The following is a 21,320-nucleotide window of genomic DNA, read 5'->3' as shown; positions in this document are numbered from 1 at the left end:
AGGGGGTTTTGTTCTTTGAGAGTTTGTTGATTTACAATATCCAAAGAGGAGAGGGGCCCCGGTGTGGGTGATTACAATGCAGATGAGCAGGCTTTCAGTTGGGCTAGGTCTTTATCATTGTAATGTGGGAAGAATTGATGAATTAACAGATGAAACCAAGTTTGGAACCATTATATGGCTGAGGAAACATAGAAGCAGCTCTCCAATTTAAAATGCACTCTGCCTTTCAAACTAAGAAACCTGTGTTGTGTATTATTTCCCTTTTCCTTTTCTCTCAAAAGTTGCTGCCCTCATGTATCTTTATTTTTTAAAATGTACTAAATAATGTATGTGACATTCGTTCCCCCCAGAGCCAACTTTCTCCACCTCTTCCTTGGTATTTGATAGGTTGGGGAAATATTTTTTACTTTGGGTTTAATTTGGTTGTGAAATTACAGGATAGAATTGTATGTGTGCAAATCTATTAAAAAGAAAGAAAAAAAATATTATATTTGATGCTTCTCATCTTCACCCTGTAGATACCTACAGTATGACCGCAGATGTTAGAAGGCATCCTTGTTACTTGTTCTTGTAACGGGCAGAATCCTGTCATGGTCAGGGTTCTGAATATGTGTTTTGCACCTGCTGTATACATAAGTAGTTTTCCTCAAGTGGCTATTGATTTCCAGTATAGAAAAATTTGGTCATTTGGCTACTATGTGATAATATATATTTATTATATATTTATATAGAAATACATATTTATATATATTATATATTTATATATTTAAAACATTTAGAAGTAAGTAACTATAAATATCCTTCCCTACCCCCACCCCTCCTGTGCCTGGTATTATTGTTGTTCAGTTTCTGAGTTGTGTCCACCTCTTTGTGACCCCGTGGACTGCAGTACACCAGGCTCCTCTGACCTCCACTATCTCCTGGAGTTTGCTCAAATTCATGTCCGTTGAGTTGGTGATGCTATCTAACCATCTCATCCTCTGCCACACTTTTCTCCTTTTGCCTTCAGTCTTTCCCAGCATCACAGTCTTTTCTGATGAGTTGGCTGTTCACATCAGGTGGCCAAAGTATTCAGAGCTGCTATTGGAACTGTATTGTGAAAAGCCTTGGGCTAATGTACTTAGCTCTCGGAGATAGTGCTTTACTAGATTATAGAATTCCATTTGTGAGTGTGGGAGGTTCTAGTGCTGAAAGTTTCTTGGTAGTGTTGGTGAGTTAGAATTGACTTAGTCATAAGGACTAATCGTAGAATTGACTTAGTTGCCACAGTTGATAACTTAGAATATTATAATTCTTGTGCCACGTGAAATATTTCTTTCTGATAGTAATGAACTTTTTTCTATTTTGCCAAGTTACTATAATTAAACCATTCTCCATCTTTCATTGATAGGTGGTAACGTCCTAATCTTGGCTATTTGGGGGGACAAAGGAGCCCCGCACATGCAGGCCTTACACTTCAGCTTTGCCCTAGGTGCCTTTTTGGCTCCACTGCTGGCTAAATTGGCATTGGGCACGACGGTGTCTGCTGAAAACCGCACAGAGGCTGACTTTAACCAATCTGCCTTCAACCAGTCATCTGAAGCTGACTCAGAATCTCTATTTGGAATACCTGATGATATGAATTTGCTGTGGGCTTACGCTGTTATCGGTACTTATATTTTTGTAGTTGCTCTCTTTTTTTTCGCTCTGTTTTTAAAGAAAAGCTCAAAGCAAGAAAAAGCAAGAGTATCTGCTCAAAGGTTTCGAAGAGCCAAATACCACAATGCCCTTCTCTGTCTCCTTTTCCTGTTCTTCTTTTTTTATGTTGGAGCTGAGGTGACATATGGCTCTTACGTTTTCTCATTTGCAACCACCCATGCTGGCATGAAAGAAAGGGAAGCGGCCGGGTTGAACTCCATCTTCTGGGGGACCTTTGCAGCCTGCAGGGGCATGGCAATCTTTTTTGCTACATGTTTACAACCTGGAACCATGATTGTGCTGAGCAACATTGGCAGCCTGACTTCATCTTTATTTCTGGTGCTTTTCAACAAGAGCCCAGTTTGTCTTTGGATAGCGACTTCAGTGTATGGGGCCTCAATGGCAACCACGTTCCCCAGTGGAGTGTCTTGGATTGAGCAGTACACGACCATCCATGGGAAAGCTGCAGCATTTTTTGTAGTCGGTGCCGCCCTGGGAGAAATGGCTATTCCTGCAGTAATTGGAATTCTTCAAGGCAAATACCCTGATTTGCCTGTAGTTTTGTACACCTCTTTGGGGTCATCAATAGCCACTGCTATTTTATTTCCTGTACTGTACAAATTAGCCACCTTGCCGCTTGATCGTCAGCGAAAAGAACACAGGAAAAGTGAGGACCAGAAAGCTCTGCTTTCTAGCTCTGGGCTCAATGACTATGAGGAAGAGAATGAAGAAGATGATGCAGAAAAATGGAATGAAATGGACTTTGAAGTGATTGAAATGAATGATACAATGAGGAATTCTGTAATAGAGACATCTAGAAATATTTTGATGGAGCCTACGGCTGAAGTCCCCAACCATTCCTACTCAAATGTGTTAATGTTTGAATCCTCTCCAGTTAATACTGGCAACTCCTCTGTGAATTACCTTGCAAGAAACCAGGACAAAAGGGACTAATGCTTTGAGAGGATGGATTATTTACTGACTGTTCAAATAATCACCAGTTCTAAGGAGGCCAGTCAGAGCAAAGCATAATATATTTGTAACAAGCTTTGAGGATCACAATTTCTAGGTCCGAGTATAGCAAATGCTAAAAAGTTTTGAAATGTTCTGTAATCCCCAGAGCCTTTCATAAAGAACCAGTGATCTCATACAGCAGGATCCTGTTGTGAGGCTAGTGTTTGGTGGCATGTGGCTGAGTAGGTGATATTTTATGGCCTTCACCCCTCCTCAGAGCATGCAGAGAAGGCATTTGTTTTTGAGAAGTTGGGTGTGCCATTCAGATAAAGCAAAACTGTTTAGTAGTTGAATCGGTTAGCCAAACAAATTCTCTGTCATCAGTATTCTGCCAGGGAAGTTGAGAATCGTTTCATAAAGAGACATCTTTGAAAATGGACAGAGATTTCTGTTAATTGTTTTACTCTGTAGTGTTGGATCAAAACATGGTAATTACTGATGTTTTCAGATTTTTATGAAGAGAGCAGAGAACAGGTGCTGGAGACCTGGCTTCAACCTCCACTGCTGCTTCCTAGTCTGGCCCTGTACTCAGTCATCTGACTTATGTAGGCCTTGTTTATCTCATCTCCTGGTCTGGGTCTCTAATGAAAGTGAGATGACTTTCAAATGGGAATCCCTCATTTTTACATTTTGTGCAAGGTGTCTGTCAGAAATGAACATAAGTGCCACTCCATTCGTCATTTCAAATGAGAAGTGGAAAAAAAATGAATAGCTTTAAGAATGTGCTACTGATTATGAATAACGTCAATGTAAGAGACTCAGTATTTAATACTTTATTTGAATAATTATGAGGAATACATTTTTAGCACTGTATGTCATTGATGCTGAGATGCACCTTTTTTTTTTTCACATTTTTAACATCTCTGAAATCAAAGTATGTGTTAAAATCAGTGATCATTTAATGTGACAAAATTGAGTTTTTTCCCATATACTTCTATAAAGTAATGTTGCATTTTACAATCAGTGTCTTAGTTTCAGTGAATACAGTGGTTCGTTCAATGATGGAGATTGTACTATTTTTACAGACATTTTAAGAAGTTATTTTTATATGCTCATTTTCTCTGTGTTCACACAGGATTTGGAGATGCCTTGTTGCAGTTTTTAAAGCTGTTTCAGAGTTACTATGTTAGTAGTAGGGCTGTGAACGGGGTCTCTTGTGGTCCTTTGGTTACCTCAGTGACAATCTGGGAATGAGTCTGCTGTTCCAGGAGTTGCTCCTTATTGAGTCTAGTTGGTAGTCACGTTGTAAGCACTGTAAATTAGACTGCTAATTTAATTAACCGTGAGACACGGTCTTTTCCAGCGATTGGAATACCTGTGTTAGGCCTCTGGACCTCCTTCTCCCTGAGTTTGAAATATCTCGGAAATCAAAGTAATGATTTGAAAGTGGCTTGGGGGCTTAAGAGGGATCGTGAGCATGGCAAATCTGGTGTGGGGTATCCTTTGATAAATGACTGGCATTGATGACAGATTTTGTTCTCTTCTTCTTAGCACATTTTGTGCTGAATAATACCTAATTTCTACTTGGTTGCGGTATGTCTACTTTTTAACTAATTTCTGTAAATTTGCCTTTGTTTTTTCATAAGTGGAAAATAGTACCTTTCTTGACCACTGTCCGTTATTGGTCATTTTAACAATCTGACAGTTTTGGAGAGAGCTGGTGGAGAAATTAACAGTGAAAAGCCTATTCTTCTTGCTTTCTTTATTCTATCCTTTTCTCTTAGCTGGAACTTGGAGATTAGGTCCACTCCACTTACTGCCCTTTCTCAGGTTGTTGGAATGTAGGCAGTAGCAACTATTTGGCATCCGGGCGGCTTGCCAGAATAGGGATTCAACCTGTGGCATCGACATTTAAAGGATAAAAGTGCAACTCAGAGAAAGAAGGGAATAAGAACATGATAGAAAACTTGGAAATCCATGAAAAATGCATTAGAATTCCACAAACCAAAATGTGAATGGCCATATGAGATTATAGGGATTGTTAAAGTTTGATAATGTATTTCCATATTGGAAAGATAAGACAGTACAATTCCAGGAATTAGCCTTCATCCTAATAATCAGTTCTTAGTTAAATAAGTGTCTGCCGATACTCAAGTAACCAATACCGAAGTTTTCTATTTCTGAGTAACAAATTATTGTATCACAAATTTAACAGCTTAGAACAACAGACCTTTTATTTCTTTAACCTCACAGTTTTCTTGAGTCAAGAATTTGGGTGTGACTTCACTGGGTTGGTTCTCTGCTCAGGATCTCATGGGCTGCAGTCAGGCTGTTGAAAGAGCTGTGCTTTGTAGAGCTTGGACTTCCCTTCTACGCTGTGTGGTTTTTGACAGTAATTCAGTTCCTTGAGGTAGTAGACTGAGATCTCCATTTTTTTTTTTTTCCTGGCTGTCAGCAGGCACCTGTCTCGATTGCTAGGCCCTCTCATAGATCCTTTCGAAGCATGGCAGCTTGTTTCTTCAAAGCCAGCAGGAGAATCTCACTGGAGCCAACTGAGCTGGGGTTTTAAATGATACCGTGTAATCATGGGAGTGACATCCTGTCCCTTTTGCCAGATTTTGTAGACTAGAAGGAAGTCTCAGAGTCTGTCCAAACTCTAGGGAAGAGGATAGTATATGGATGTATCTGATTACTGGGGGTCACCTTAGGGTGTGTCTGCTATACTCAAATGTCTGCAACACTCAAGGGAGTCAGAAAACTTTAGCTGGGGAAAAATCCTTCAGTAGTCACCAAAAGTGATAATAGATACAACCTACTGAATGTTCTAGTGCAGGAATGGAAAACTCCCTATAGACCAGGCCAATAAACCTGACTCAGAATTAGGCTTTTTCCCTTGAGATTTTAGGTTGTGCTCTTTTCCACTGTACTTTTAACCAGTTCAAATGCAGCTTAATATGAGGGAAATTCGTAAGTTTCGGTCTAATGGTATTTTCATAGTAAAGTCCAAGAAGACTTTGAGAGCATTTTTCAATCCCTATTGTTTTTTAAAGAAAAATCTTTAAAAAAATAATTTTTTATTATATATGAAGGTATAAAAAAGGTCATGGTAGAAGATTAGGGAAGTACCTAAAATTTTTAAGGGGCAAATGTAATCATAATCCTAAATACCTAGAAAGTTCTTAAATTTCTAGTCAGCTTAGTTTCCCAAGACAAGGGTAAAGGGGTAAAAAAAATTTCCTTCTTCCAGATAAAGTATCAGAAACAACTTGAATTTTATGTCTAGAATGTATTGATACTACATTTGGTGGACTGGTTTTTAGTTTGAATAGTTGTAATTTATTAAGAACAAAAAGAGAGTATCAACACACCCCTGAAAAATGTGAGACCCAGATTCCATGTAAAATGATTTTGTTTCAAGTAGATTTATTGAATAATCAGGATAGTTTTCTCATAACCAGAACTTTTGTATTATTATAGCAAGGTAGCATTCAATCCTGCCACTTAAAAATTATTACTAAAATAGAGCTTAAAATTCTTAGTGAAAGTAGATACAGTCTTCTGGGGTCCCTTGTGTTTGTTGGGTGCCCTGGTTCATAATATGTATTCGTAATGTTTTGTTGTGAATGTGTGCGTGTGTATATGTCTGTATGTGGAGCCCACAGATGCTGTGTGTGTCTGATATTTTCTTATAGTGTGGGGATGTAGCACAGGGGTAGAGGTGGTAGGGAAGGGATACAGAAAAGCTTACTGTGTGATTTCAAAGTTTGTTACAATTGTTCTTTTAAGTTGAAATTTTTATGAAGGTTATTGTCGATTTACATGTAGTTGTGTGCAGTGTTTTTTTCAAACTTGCTGAGTGAAGAATACTTGCTCAGTCTGGAAAAATAGAGAAATAGATGGGTGCTTCTCATACTTTAATGTGCATTTGAATTGCGTCTTAAAATGCAGATTCTGATTTAGTTGGACTGGGTTAGGGACTGAGATTCTTCATTTCTAACAAGCTCCTAGGTGCTGTTGGCCCATGGGTCGACCACACTTTGGGTAGCAAGGTCCACTTTTTGGGAATGTTAAATTCTTTGCTGCTACTGTTGGGAATTTCATTTGTTTTCTTTTAGGTTTTCTAAATAAATCTAAATCTCTGGGAGTCTATAGTCCCCATGAACCCCCTCCATTTGTATACACTATTCTAAGACTGAGTTCTCTTCAGTCCTCTCCATTTGCTGCATTAGCTGTTGAATATTTATTTCACATGTTATTGAATGCCTCTTGTTTGGTAGTTTCTGTGGGAGATGTACACTGGTGAAAAATCAGAAATTTCCTGCCTTCATGGAACTTACCTCTAATGCAGTACTGTCCAGTATCTGCATTGGCCGGTGGCTGCCATATGTAGATAACACAGGTCCAGTGGGAGAAACAAAGCGTCAAACAAGTCATCACACAAGATATTTCCAGGAAGGCTTTATTTCCTGTTGTTCTAGAGATTGATTAACTACTATCTGGGGTCAGAAGGTTGTGATAGATACCTTGTTAAATGGCATAATATAAATTATGGCATTTAAGAAAGACCTGGTGATCTAAAAGAGAAGGTGTTGGTTTTCTTGGGTATAAAAGAAGCAAACCAAAGCTGGTGATTTGGTTGTCAGAAGGAATATTAAAGCTCTCTCCTTTAATGCACTTTGGCCAGTTGGCACTTGAGCTAGGTTGAGCCTGAGTTGGATTTTTATTTAGGTTTAAATAGTCTCATATTTAATGATTTAAAACTGTACAGCACTGAATTTTTACAATCAAAGAGAATTGTTCTTTATTTTCCAACATTTTCCTGTGGTAATTGTAATTATGTCTTCTCTTGTCCTGTATTTCTGCCCTTTTTATTTCTTTTAATTCTTCAACAACAACAAGGAGGATCCCTTAGGTTCTTGCACTGTGACTATTGATTCTTATTATTGTCTCCTGTCTTCCTTTTGACTTATATTTTTAATTGCAGAATGCCTCAGTTTCTGATCTCTAAATTATTGCAGCTTGCCTTTGATGCATTTGGTAATGTTAGTAAATGGATGGCCTGGAGAAATGTTCTGAAGTTGTAAGATGACATGAGTAGCTTAAGGAGTTGGGCTTTCTAGCTTCTGAACAATTTATTGTGATTAATAAGGTGCTTTCTTTTTTTTTTTTAATCCTTTTTAGTTGTGATAAAATACGCATAACAAAATTTATCGTTTTAACCATTTTTAAGTGTACAGTTCAGTGGCATTAAGGGCATTATCATTATTGTGCTATAGTCATTGCCATCATCTGCAGAACATTTTTTATCTTGCAAAACTGAAACTCTCAAGCCATTGAACAGTAACTCGCCAATTCCACCCTCCTTCCAGCCCCTGACAACCATCGTTCTACTTTCTGTCTCTGAGTGTTTGACTGCTCTTAAGTACCTCATATAAGTGGATACAAACAGTATTTGTCCTTTTATGACCAGGTTATTTTATTTAGTGTAACATCCTCAAGGTCCATCTTATTGCAAAATGTGTCAGAATTTCCTTTGTAAAAATAAACAATACTCTGTTGTATGCATATTTTGTTTACCTATTTATATGTTGATGGCTACATGCTTTGCTTTCACCTTTTGGCAGTTGTGAATAATGCTGCTATGAACATTGATGTACAAATACCTGCTTTTTTAATTTTTAAATATTGAAGTATAGTTGATTTTACAATGTTGTTTGAAGTGTACGGCATAGTGATTCAGTTGTATGTGTATTATATAAATATGATATATATAAATATATACATGTGTCTGTGTTCTTTTTAGACTTTTTCCCTTATAGATTATTATGAAATATTGAGTATAGTTCCCTGTGTGATACAGTAAGTCCTCTAGTCTCTGCTTTTCATTCTTTTAGGTATATCCCCATAAGTGAAATTGATGAATCATATGATGATTCTGGTTTTAATTTTGAGGGGTGCTTTATTTTTATTATTCTGCTTAGATATTATTCTAATCCACTAGGAAGAGGGAAACACTATCGCTTCAAACTCTAGGCAGGCTTTTGGTGCATTATAATTAGCTTAATATCACCCACACCCTGAGTAAATGAACTTAAATGTCAGGTATCTACCTCACAGTTTTGTTATTTCTGCTTCCAATCTTTGTTCGGTCACTAAGCTTACACTGAGAGCTTACTTTGTGCTAGGCACTGTAGACTAAGTATTAATGAAACTTCCTCTCCTGTCCTTGGAGTACCAAGTATCATTATCATGTATTTAGGGATTTTTGATCCCTGTTTTCTGCTAAATGGCTAGTCTCGAGTCATGTTCTCCTTTGTTTGGGAACATAGAGACTCCCCCTGGCCACCTTGGAAGAGATAGTGTGTGGTCAGGGAACCATGGGCTGCGATGGGCCTGGTGCTGGGGCCAGGCTGCTCTCTGCTTGTCTCTCAAAGCAGTTCTGCCTGTCGGTGGAACTTCTCCCTGTTCCTCCTCCCTTAGGCCCATCCTCTGTATATCTCTAGTCCAAATTCCAGAGGAAACCTGTCTGACTGACTTGAGTAGCTGCTCTTGTCCTTACTGGGCAGAGCCTGGCCTCAGGAGTTGTTGACCAGCCCGTTACTTGGCCTCTCTTGGGTCGGTGCCTGTTGCCCCCATCCAGAGAGTGGCCATCTTGACACTTCTCTCCCTGCTGCTCTGATATGGGCACTGTCACAACCAAAAAGGAAGTTCCCCTGTCTGCTCTGTACCTGGGGTAGTACTGGGTTTATTGGATATTTGCTAGCAGATGCCTGAATGGGATACAAATTGTCAGGCTCTAGGGAGATGGTCTGGTTCATGTTTTGAATCAAAATTGGAAAAACAGTCACATCCAGTGGTAGATCTTTTTTGAGGAGCTTATTAGACAAAGTTGGTAGTGAACTGTACGGTTTCCATCAAGGACAAAAGCTCTCTCTTAATAGGGTAGCATGTGTACTTAAGAGAGATAAAAGAGGATTCCCAATTTGCAAGAGATCTTATTAAAGCTCTAATCTCTGTGAACCAGAAAAATTTCCAAGTCTAAATATTTTAGTTATTTAGCAGGTATCTACTGAGCATTTGGGCTCCCAGGTGGTGCTAGTGATGATAAGCCTGCCTGCAGGAGATGTAAGAGATGCAGGTCAGATCCCTGGGTTGGGAAGATCCCCTGGAGGAGGGCACGGCAACCCATTCTAGTATTCTTGCCTGGAGAATCCCTTGGATAGAGGAGCCTGGTGGGCTGCGGTCCATAGGGTCACAGAGTCGGACATGACTGAAGCGACCAAGCACATGCGCTGAGCATTTACTGTGCTCGGTAATCCGCTGCGGGAACATAGCAGAGGACAAGGCAGGTGGGATCCTTGCTGGCATTGAGCTTATGCTTTACTATTTCAAGTAAGATTTGCCATGACAGTCTTTGTTAGCTGAAGCATCAGTAAAGCCTGTTGTAAAGGGTTTTACCAGTTCGGAAAAGTCAGTATTGACAAGAGCCAGGCTCTTGTTTCCTTGGTGTATGTCTGTGTCTGTTCATTTCCAGTATTTCTACATGTAATCTCTGGAGTGATTCTTGATTTAGAGCTTTATACAAATGATTTAGCACAGTGCAGTTGAGGTGAATACAGTGAAAACCTGCTGCAGAAAGCGGCAGCAGGGGCCTCTGACACCTCGGGAATTGTTCACAGGAGCCAAAGGACACATTTCTGGTTGAACTGGAATCTTGGGTCACACCTTCAAACACCTATGGGTTAACTGAGCTGGTTCTCATTCACTTGAGAAGTTTTTTTCCTTAGGTGGGGATTATCGAGTTCTGGGTCCACATACTCTTTGGGCCTTTACTCTTAGTGAAGATAAGCTCAGAGACAGAAGCATTTAGGACAGGAAAAGTTTACCTCAAAGAGAAGGACTGGCTTGCTAAGTAGAAACACAAGTATTTAAGGAGAAAAGCAACATGTACCAAAGTTTCCAAGTTTGCGTTAGTCTGTGCATAATGGAAAAGCAGTACCTCTCCCACATATTTATCATATTCATAGACAGTGAAGTGAAAGTTGCTCAGTCGCGTCCGAGTCTTTGTGACCCCGTGGACTATACAGTCCGTGGAATTCTCCAGGCCAGAATACTGGAGTAGGTAACCTTTCCCTTCTCCAGGGGATCTTCCCAACCCAGGAATTGAACCGGTGTCTCCTCCATTGCAGGCAGATTCTTTACCAACTGAGCTATCAGGGAAGCCCCCACATATTCATAAGAGGTCGTGACATATTCATATTCATAGAGAGTGTGACAAGTCTTCAGATGCCAGTGCAGCAAAAGCCAGGGATAGAATTGCTTTGTTAGGGAGTCCAGGCTTATGGGAAATGTTTGTGATTTTATTGTTTCTGAGATCAGAGCCAGTTAGGTGACCCTGTTACTTTGGTTTTATCTTGGTGAGGGGCAGAGGGAGTGTCTGCAGACTGTGATAAGGATACAGAAGCAGGGCAAAGTGACATTTTGCTTTTACACCCTCTGAAACCCATAAACTCCAGGAGGAAAAACAGCCTGAAGGAAAAACGTTAATTGCAGCATGTATTCTTGTTCCCCTGGGCAAGAGATCAGCCATTTGCTCCAGTGTTTTTTTTTAACCCTAACTGCTGTTAGAATCAGCTAACAGTGTTCAAAATCTACTGATGCCAGCCTTTTCACTTAAATAAGAATTTAATTGGTGTGAAGTGGGGCCTGAATGTTGATATTTTTGAAAGTACCCCCTAAAGTAATGTGCAGTAGAGGTTGAGAACTGCTGCTTTTATCAATGCAGAGAACTGAAACTTCTAAACTTGTTGCAATGGTTTTTAAAGGGTGATTTACAGCTTGGTTACATCATGTTTCTTTTATGGATGCTTGAAATCCTGTGTACTTTCTCTGAAGGAGAAATGGAAAGGGAGAGCTCTCATATTTCGTGTTATTGCCGCTGCTGCTTGGTCAGTTAAAGGGGGTAATCAGTACTGGTTGAAATTCTGTCCCCCCAAAAACCAAACCCGGCTCTTTTGGAAGTTGCTCTTCTAGACAGGTTTTTGCTAGTCACTTTTGTTTTGGGGGGCTTAATGGAGGAGGAGCGGTAAACTTGTAGATTTATTACATTTGGATTTAAGCCTGCTCACTGTTTATATGACTTTGTACAATGTAAAAGCTTGTTTTAGTAAAATATTGATGTAAATAAACACTGATACTGGTTAAAGATAAAATTTGTGTCTTATTTCATGGATTTTTAAAAATGAGTTTGGTATCTCTCCAGAAATTAGTCAAGAATATTTCTAGAGTTTAGATTATGAGTGCGCCAAATGTGTGTGATAGTGTATTGGTTCCTAAAATGGGAATAGTATTTTATTTTCACTTCACATGGATATTTTAGAAATGACATCTAGAATCTCTGATGACATCTAACATTTTGGCCCTTCAGCTCCTCTTAAAGAAGTTTATGACATAATCTCTAACCTTACAAGTCCACCAAAGAAGCTATTCAGTTCAGTTCAGTCGCTCAGTCGTGTCCGACTCTTTGCAACCGCATGAATCACAGCACGCCAGGCCTCCCTGTCCATCACCAACTCCCGGAGTTCACTCAAACTCATGTCCATCGAGTTGGTGATGCCATCCAGCCATCTCATCCTCTGTCGTCCCCTTCTCCTCCTGCCCCCAATCCCTCTCAGCATCAGAGACTTTTCCAATGAGTCAACCCTTCGCATGAGGTGGCCAAAGTACTGGAGTTTCAGCTTTAGCATCATTCCTTCCAAAGAACACCCAGGGCTGATCTCCTTTAGAATGGACTGGCTGGATCTCCTTGCAGTCCAAGGGACTCTCAAGAGTCTTCTCCAACACCACAGTTCAAAAGCATCAATTCTTTGGCGCTCAGCTTTCTTCACAGTCCAACTCTCACATCCATACATGACCACAGGAAAAACCATAGCCTTGACTAGATGGAGTTGCGAATTTTAATGTTTTGCTTGAATGATATTAATGCTTCCCTAATTAAGAGGATGGCAGGGATGTCTCTGTTTCAGAAAGGAAAGGAGATTTTCAAATTGCACATCAGGCAGCAGCTGGGCTACCTCTCCTTGCTTCCTCTGTACGGGGCCCAGCAGGTGAAAGACTGCCTATTTCTTAACTTGTTTAAAACAACTGTGGTGATGGTTTGGTTAAATACTTGAAACTTGGATTGTGATTCAGGTATACAGCAACTTCCTTATCCCCTTCATTCTTTATGGGGGTCTTAGAAAAGGATATTTTTTTAAAGTGGGACGTTTAAGCTGAGAGAAACTAAATGACCACGTTCTCCCTTGTCTTGTGGGAGCAGTTGTAGGTGACATTCTGGGTATCCTTATGTGACCCCTGCTGGCTCTGCTTTCAGTGGCCCAGTTTACAGCTGTGCACTTCACTCTGCACAGGGATCCTCTTGTACCTTTGCCTCGTGCCAGGGACTGTGGGCAAAACTTGGCCGTTTCTGGCTCATCATAAACCAAAACCTCTAGAAGCCTCGGTATTGGGCCAGATGGGATTTCAAGCATAACTGACTGTGACATCCAACGCTGGTCATCACATGGTCCCTAATGCTTACATGAGGAAGCAGGGGCTTTGTTGATCCTTGCACACCCATTTCATCTTCCATGAACTTGGCGAGGCGTGAGTGGGCCGAATGACCACACCACCCGCTCCTAAGGGTTCCCTGGGCTGGAAAGATGGGGTAAAAGACTGTGGTTCACAAGGACACACTTGAGGACTGGCAGGGCCCCTCTGGTACCTTCCACTGGAAATGATCATTGTTTGGGGAGTGCAATTTTTTTGTTGTTGTTGGAGGAGCAGAATTTTTCTGTTGGTGTACTATAGCAGCCATTTAATTCTCTCTCCTTTGAGAAACTTTAATGGATCCAGAAGAATACATGAAAAAAAAATTCATGTGCAGTATAGAGCTGAAGAGTCTTATGATCTGGAGCCTGGATTCAAATTCTGACTCTGCTGTCTATTACCTGGGCTGCATTGCTTATTCTTGTGCCATGGGTTGCATTCATAGGCAAGCAGATTTTGAACTCCAACCCCCTCCCCCAGCCCCCCAGTATCCTAGACTGTGACTGGAGACAGGGCTTTTAGAGAGGCAATTAAACTGAAATGAGTTTATTAGGGTGTACACTAATCCAATATGACAGGTGTCTTTATCAGAAGAAGAGACAGAGGCAAGATCAGATGAAGACACAGAAGATAGCCTCCTACAAGCCACGGAGAGGCCACGTAGCAAAGCAGCCCTCCCAATGCCTTGATCTCAGAACCTCCAGAATAATGGGAAGGATCTCTGTTGTTTAAAGCACCTTGTTTATGATATTTTTTATGGCAGCCCTAGCAAACGAACACAGTTAAGCACACAACGAATGTTTGCTACTATTGTTATTATTCCCAAACCACACAGTCAAAGAAAAAATAAAGCAACCACAGTGGGGAACTTTAATAAGAAACTAATGTTCATTAGTTTAGAAAAGCGACCATGTACAAAAGGGAAATAATGAGGTTTGTTTTTTTTTCCTCCCATAACTGTTGTGGCCAGGAAGGCCAGTTGGGGCACCCTAACTAAGCTAATGGGGTTATGGGTCACAGGACACTTAGTTGTCCTGGTAAGTCAGTAAGAATACGTGTGACTAGGAGCCACACCAGGCCTGGTGAGCTCTCCGCTCAGGCGCCAGGCAAAGGACGGACTTCCTTGGACCTGACCAAGCAGCTGAGATGAGCCCACCAGCAACAAAAGAGTGAGAAGCACCAAGAGCATACAGTTGTTTTTAGTGGGTCATATGTGCGCATAGTAATAAAATCAAACAGTACAGAGGTGAATTTAAAAATGTTATTTACCCTTGATCCGTTAAAACAACCATTTTTATTATATTTGTGCACTTGCTAGAGATTTTATCTGTGCAAACATAAAAATGTGTTTATATATATACCTGTGTATGTATGCTCAGTCGCTTCAATTGTGTCCGACTCTTTGCGACCCCATGGGCTGTAGCCCGTGAGGCTCCTTTGCCTGTGGAATTCTCCAGGCAAGAATACTGGAGTGGGTTGCTATTTCCTCTTCCAGGGGATCTTCCTGACCCAGGGAATGAACCCAAGGCTCTAGTGTCTCTTGCATTGCAAGCAGATTCTTTACTGTTTGAGCCATCAGGAAGCCCTCTGTATACCTGTGTGTGTGTGTGTGTGTGTGTGTGTGTGTGTGTGTGTGTGTGTGTGTGTGAAAGTCGCTCAGTCATGTCTGACTCCTTGTGATCCCATGGACTGTAGCCTACCAGGCTCCTCTGTCCATGGAATTCTGCAGGCCAGAATACTGTAGTGGGTAGCTGTTCCCTTCTCCAGGGGATCTTATATATACCTATAAATGAACATAAATAAATGCATTCTGATTAATTGATATTGAGACATCATTGGCATTTAACACTGTATTAGTTTTTGGCGTACAACAAAATCATTTGATATGTGTATATACTGTGAAATGATTACCACAGTAGGTTTAGTTAGATGTTAATCTATCTCCACACAGTTACATATTTTTTTCCTTGTGATGAGAACTTTTAAGATTTATTCTTTTCAGTTCAGTTCAGTTGCTCAGTCGTGTCTGACTCTTTGTGACCCCATGAATTGCAGCATGCCAGGCCTCCCTGTCCATCATTAACTCCTGGAGTTTACCCAAACTCATGTCCATCAAGTCGATGATGCCATCCAACCATCTCATCCTCTGTCGTCCCCTTCTCCTCCTGCCCCCAATCCCTCCCAGCATCAGGGTCTTTTCCAGTGAGTCAACTCTTTGCATGAGGTGGCCAAAGTATTGCTTCAGCCTCAGCATCAGTCCTTCCAATGAACACCCAGGACTGGTCTCCTTTAGGATGGACTGGTTGGATCTCCTTGCAGTCCAAGGGACTCTCAAGAGTCTTCTCCAACACCACAGTTCAAAAGCATCAATTCTTCGGCACTCAGCTTTCTGTATAGTCCAACTCTCACATCCATACATGACCACTGGAAAAACTATAGCCTTGACTAGACGGACCTTTGTTGGCAAAGTAATGTCTCTGCTTTTGAATATGCTCTCTAGGTTGGTCATAACTTTCCTTCCAAGGAGTAAGCGTCTTTTAATTTCATGGCTTCAATCACCATCTGCAGTGATTTTGGAGCCCCCAAAAAATAAAGTTTGACACTGTTTCCCCACCTATTTGCCATGAAGTAATGGGACCAGATGCCATGATCTTAGTTTTCTGAATGTTGAGGTTTAAGCCAACTTTTTCACTCTCCTCTTTCACTTTGATCAAGAGGCTTTTGAGTTCCTCTTCACTTTCTGCCCTAAGGAGTGTGTCATCTGCATATCTGAGGTTATTGATATTTCTCCCGGCAATCTTGATTCCAGCTTGTGCTTCTTCCAGCCCAGCGTTTCTCATGATGTACTCTTTCAAGTATTCAGTACACTTGTTTTCTTTTTAATTTTGGGGGGAGTGTAGTTGATCTACAACACTGTTGTGTTAGTCTGGTATACAGCAAAGTGAATCAGTTATACATATATCCACTCTTTTTTAGATTATTTTCCCATATAAGTCATTACTGAGTATTTAGTAGAGTTCTCTGTGCTATACAGTAGGTCCTTATTCTATTTTATAATAGTAGTGTGTATATGTCAATCTCAGTCTCCCAATTTATCCCTCTCCCCTACCGTGGTTAACCATAAGTTTGTTTCTACCTTCATGATACTATTTCTGTTTTATAAATAAGTTCATTTGTGTCATTTTTTTAGATTCCACATATAAGCGATTCCACTTGTCTTTGACTTACTTCACTTAGTATGATAATCTCTAGATCCATCCATGTTATACATAGTGGCATTATTTCATTCTTTTTTTAAATGACTAAGTAATGTTCCATTGTATATAGGTATCACATCTTTTTTTTTTTTTTTTTTTTTCTGGAGTCAGGCCAGTCATTCCAGATGAGAGTACCACATTTTCCTTATCCATTTATCTGTTGATGGACATTTAGATTGCTTCCATGTCTGGGCCATTGTAAATAGCACTGCAATGAACATGGGAGTGATTTATATCTTTTTGAATTAGAGTTTTCTCCAGAGGTGTGCCCAGGAGTGGGATTGCTGGATCATGCTGCTAAGTCACTTCAGTCGTGTCCGATCTGTGCGACCCCATAGACGGCAGCCTACCAGGCTCCCCGTCCCTGGGATTCTCCAGGCAAGAACACCGGAGTGGGTTACCATTTCCTTCTCCAATGCATGAAAGGGAAAAGTGAAAGTGAAGTCGCTCAGTCGTGTCTGACTCTTAGCGACCCCATGGACTGCAGCCTACCAGGCTCCTCCATCCATGGGATTTTCCCGGCAAGAGTACTGGAGTGGGGTGCCATTGCCTTGTCCATGCTGGATCATATGGTAGTTCTATTTTTAGTTTTTTATAAGGAACATCTCTACTGTTCTCCATAATAGTTGTACCAATTTACCTTCCCACCAACAGTGTAGGAGGGTTCCCTTTTCTCCATACCCTCTCCAGAATTTATTGTTTGTAGACTTTTTGATGATGGACATTCTGATTGGTGTGAGGTGATACCTCATTGTAGTTTTGATTTGCATTTCTCTCATAATTAGTGATTTTGAGCATCTTTTCATGTGCTTTTTGGGCATCTGTATGTCTTCTTTGAAGAAATGTCTTATTTAGATCTTCTACCCATTTTTAGATTTTTTTTTTTTTTTTACATAGAGCTGCATGAGCTATTTGTTATTTTGGAGATTAATCCCTTGCTGGTTGCTTTGTTTGCAAATCCTTCCTCCCATCCTGTGGGTTGTCTCCTTGTTTATTGCCTCCTTTTTTGTGCTCAGTATACTATGGTTAACTACAGTCACCACTGCTTCACTGTATATGCCCAGGATTTACTTATTTTATAACTGGAAGCTTTTACCTTGTGACCCTCTTCACCCATTTTGTCGACTCCCCACCCCCCAACTCTTGCAATCACCAATGTGTTCTATGTATCTATGAATTCAGCTTTTAAGTTTCCACGTGTAAGTGATATTATACAGTATTTGTCTTTCTTGGACTTAGTGAGCATAGTAACTCTAAGGTCCATTCATGTAGATGCAAATGGCAGGGTTTCTTTTTTATGATTAGCATTCTACCACGTACACACGCATGTGTCCACACATGTCATACTCCCTTTATTCATCCATCAGTGGGCGCTTGCACTGTTTCCCTGTTTGGCTATTGTAAACAATGCTGCATTGAACACGGGCACACACATTTCTTTTCAAGAAAGTGATTTCATTTCCTTTGAATAGATATCTAGAAGGAAAATTGGTGGGTCGTTTGATAGTTCTATTCTATTTGAAGAAACTCCATACTGTTTACCATAGTGGTTGGACCAAATTACAGTTCCATCAACAGTGCACAAGGGTTTTTGTTTTTCTCCACATCTTTGCTAACACTTGTTATTTCACACTTTTTTGATTTTGATAATAGCCATTTTAACAGATGTGAGGTGATCTCTCTTTGATTTTAATTTGCATTTTCCTGATGATTAATGTTGCTGACCACTTTTTCAGTAACTGTTGGCCATATGTATGTCTTCTCTGGAAAAACATCTCCTCAGATCCCCTGCCCATTTTCAGGTCATATTGCTTTGTGTGTGTGTGTGTGCTGTTTGTTTATATAAATAAATTTGCAAATATTTTCTCCCATTTGTTAGGTTGCCGTTTTGTCGATGGTTTCCTTTGCTGTGCAGAAACTGTTTAATTTGATATAGTTCCATTTGTTTATTATTGTTTTTATTGCCTTTGATTTTAGTGTCAAGTCTAGAAAATCACAGCCAAGACTGATGTCAGGATACTTACGACCTGTTTTCTTCTAGAATTTTTATGGCTTAAGGTTTTACATTCAATTTAATCCATTTTGAGTTAACTTTTGTGTAGAGTATAAAACAGTGGTCCTGTTTCATTCTTTTGTATGTAGCTGTCCAGTTTTCCCAGCACCATTTATTAAAGAGACTGTCCTTCCTCACTGTATTCTCTTGGCTCCTTTGTTGTATGTCAATCAACCATACATGTATGGATTTATTTCTGGGTGCTCTATAGGTATAGGTTTCATTGGCTTATGTGTCTTCCCCCTCCCAGCCATACTGTTTTGATTACTCTAAGTCTGTAATATAGTTTGAAACCAGGGTGCATGATGCCTCCAGCTTTTTTCTTCTTTCTTAAGATAGTTTTGGCTACCTGGGATTTTTGTGCTTCCATTCAAATTTTAAAATTGTTTTATTTTTGTGAAAAATATCATTGGAATTTTGATCTGGACTGCATTGAATCTGTAGATTTGTTTGAGTAGTATGGACATTTAAAAATATTTATTCTAAAAAGAAATATTAATTCTTTCAATCCTTGAGTGTGAATATCTTTTTATTTATGTTTTCAATTTCTTTTATTAGTGTCTTACACTTTTCAGTGTACAGGGCTTTTACCTCCTTAGTTAAGTTTATATTTATTCATTTTGATGCCATTGTAAATTGTAAATAGGACTGCTTTCTTAATTTCACTTTCTAATATTTGGTTATTAGTGTTTAGAGACACAATAGTTCTTCTGTATATGTATTAGTTTAGATGTACAGCAAAGTGATTCAGTTATACATGTGTCTATTCTTTAAAATTTTTTTCCTATTTGTGTTGTTACATAATATTGTGCAGAGTTCCCTGTGCTATATCGTAGGTCCTTGTTGAATATCCACTTTAAACATAGCAGTGTGTACATGTCACTCCCAAACTCCCTAACTATTCCTCCCCCTCATTTTTCACCCCTGGTAACCGTAAATTCATTCTTTAAGTCTGTGAGTCTGTTTCCGTTTTGTAAATAAGTTGATTTGTATCAGGTTTTTTTTTTTAAAGATTCTGCATGTAAGTGATGTCATATGATGTGTGTCTTTATCTAACTTCACTCAGTATGACAGTCTCTCGGTGCATATAGTTTGTTGCACGTGGCATTATTTCTTTCTTTTCCATAGTTGAGTAATGTTCCATTTATGTATGTACCACATCTTTTTCCTTTTTTTTTTGAAGTTTTTATTTTGTGTTGGGATATAGTAGATTAACAATGTTGTGATGATTTCAGATGAACAGTGAAGGGACCTAGCCATCCATATACATGTATCCATTTTCCCTCAAATCCCCTCCCATCTAGGCTGCCATATAACACTGAGCAGAGTTCCATGCGCTGTGCAGCAGGGCCTTGTTGGTTATCCACTTTAAATATAGCAGTGTGTACATGTCCATCTCAAACTCCCTGTCCCTCCTGCCCCACCCCCGCCCCACAGCCATAAGCTGTTCTCTAGGTCTATGAGTTTCTTTCTGTGTTGTAATCTCATTTGTATCATTTTCTTTTAGATTCCACATATAAGGGATGTCATACGATATTTTTCCCTCTCTGTCTGCCTTCACTCAGTATGACACCCTCTAGGCCCATCCATGTTGTTGCAGATAGCATTATTTCATCCTTCTTAGTGATTAACATTCCGTGTGTATACGTGCCACATCTTTATTCATCCCTGTCAATGGACGTTTGGGTTGCTTGCATGTCTTGGCTGTTGTAAACAGCGCTGCAGTGAATGCTGGGGTGCATGTACTGTCTTGGACCGTGTTTTTTGCTGGGTGTATGTGTGAAAGTTGGATTGTAGGAGGAGCATATGATAGCTCTATGTTTAGTTTCTAAGGAACCTTCATACTATTCTCCAGAGTGACTGTACCAGTTTACATTCCTACCAGCTGTGTAGAAGGGGTCCCTTCTTTCCACACTCTCTGTAGCATTTATTGTTTGTACATTTTTGGATGATGGTCATTCTGACTGGTGTGAGGTGATAGGTTTGTATTTGCATTTGATTTGCATTTCTCTGATTTGCATTTCTCTAATAATCAGTGATGTTAAACATCTTTTCATGTGCCTCTTGGCGGTCTGTATGTCTTTGGAGAAATGTCTGTTTAGGTCTTCTGCCGATTTTTAGATTGTGTGTTGTTTTTTTTTTTAATTATTCCACATGAGCTGTTTGTAAAATTTGGATACTAATCCCTTGTCAGTTGCGTAGTTTGCAAATATTTTCTTACCATTCTGTGGGTTGTCTTTTTGTTTTGTTTATGGTTATCTTTGCTGTCCAAAAGCTTTTGAGTTGGAGTAGGTCTTATTTGTTTTCGTTTTTATTTCCATTATTCTGTGAGACAGATCAAAAAAGATACTGCTGCAATTTATGTCAAGAGAGTGTTCTGCCTGTGTTTTCCTCTCAGAGTTTTATAATATCTGATCTTACAGTTAGGTCCCTAGTCCATTTTGAGTTTGTTGTGTATGGTGTTAAAGAGTGTTCTCATTTTGTTTTTTGTGCTGTTGTTCAGTTGCTAAGTTGTGCCTGATTCTTTGTGACCCCATGGACTGCACATGTCAGGCTCCTCTGTTGTCCAGTATCTCCTAGAGTTTGCTCAAATTCATGTCCATTGGGTTGGTGATACTATCTAACCATCTCATCCTCTGCCACCTCTCTCCCTTTGCCTTCAATCTTTCCCAGTATCAGAGTGTTTTCCAATGAGTCGGCTCTTTGCATCATGTGGCCAAAGTATTGGAGCTTCAACCTCAGTCCTTCCAATGGATATTCAGTGTTGATTTCCTTTAGGATTGACTGGTTTG

The 21,320-nt window shown here is 39.8% G+C and overlaps 1 protein-coding gene across 9 annotated transcripts in view; it reads left to right on the top strand.

The window, feature by feature from the left end:
- The window catches only part of SLC60A2 (solute carrier family 60 member 2), a 96,354-nt gene that overhangs the window by 3,957 nt on the left and 71,077 nt on the right, over positions 1-21,320 (top strand). For 2 of the 9 annotated variants that reach the window (XM_086317280.1, XM_086317281.1), the window contains exon 4: positions 1,391-8,410. The exons of the other annotated variants lie outside the window; for them this stretch is intronic. In XM_086317280.1, the coding sequence (XP_086173406.1) occupies positions 1,391-2,631 (1,241 nt within the window). In that variant the 3' untranslated portion in view covers positions 2,632-8,410. Of the gene's footprint in view, positions 1-1,390; positions 8,411-21,320 lie in introns of those variants that run through there. 9 annotated transcript variants of the gene reach the window in all.

The sequence above is a fragment of the Bos grunniens genome, chromosome 9 (assembly GCF_055505025.1).
Source record: "Bos grunniens cultivar Pamir isolate PY7600 chromosome 9, Bosgru_T2T1.0, whole genome shotgun sequence".
NCBI classification, from domain to species: domain Eukaryota; kingdom Metazoa; phylum Chordata; class Mammalia; order Artiodactyla; family Bovidae; genus Bos; species Bos grunniens.
The sequence above is the reverse complement of the archived record's forward strand: the minus strand, read 5'-3'. Positions and strand labels throughout refer to the sequence as shown.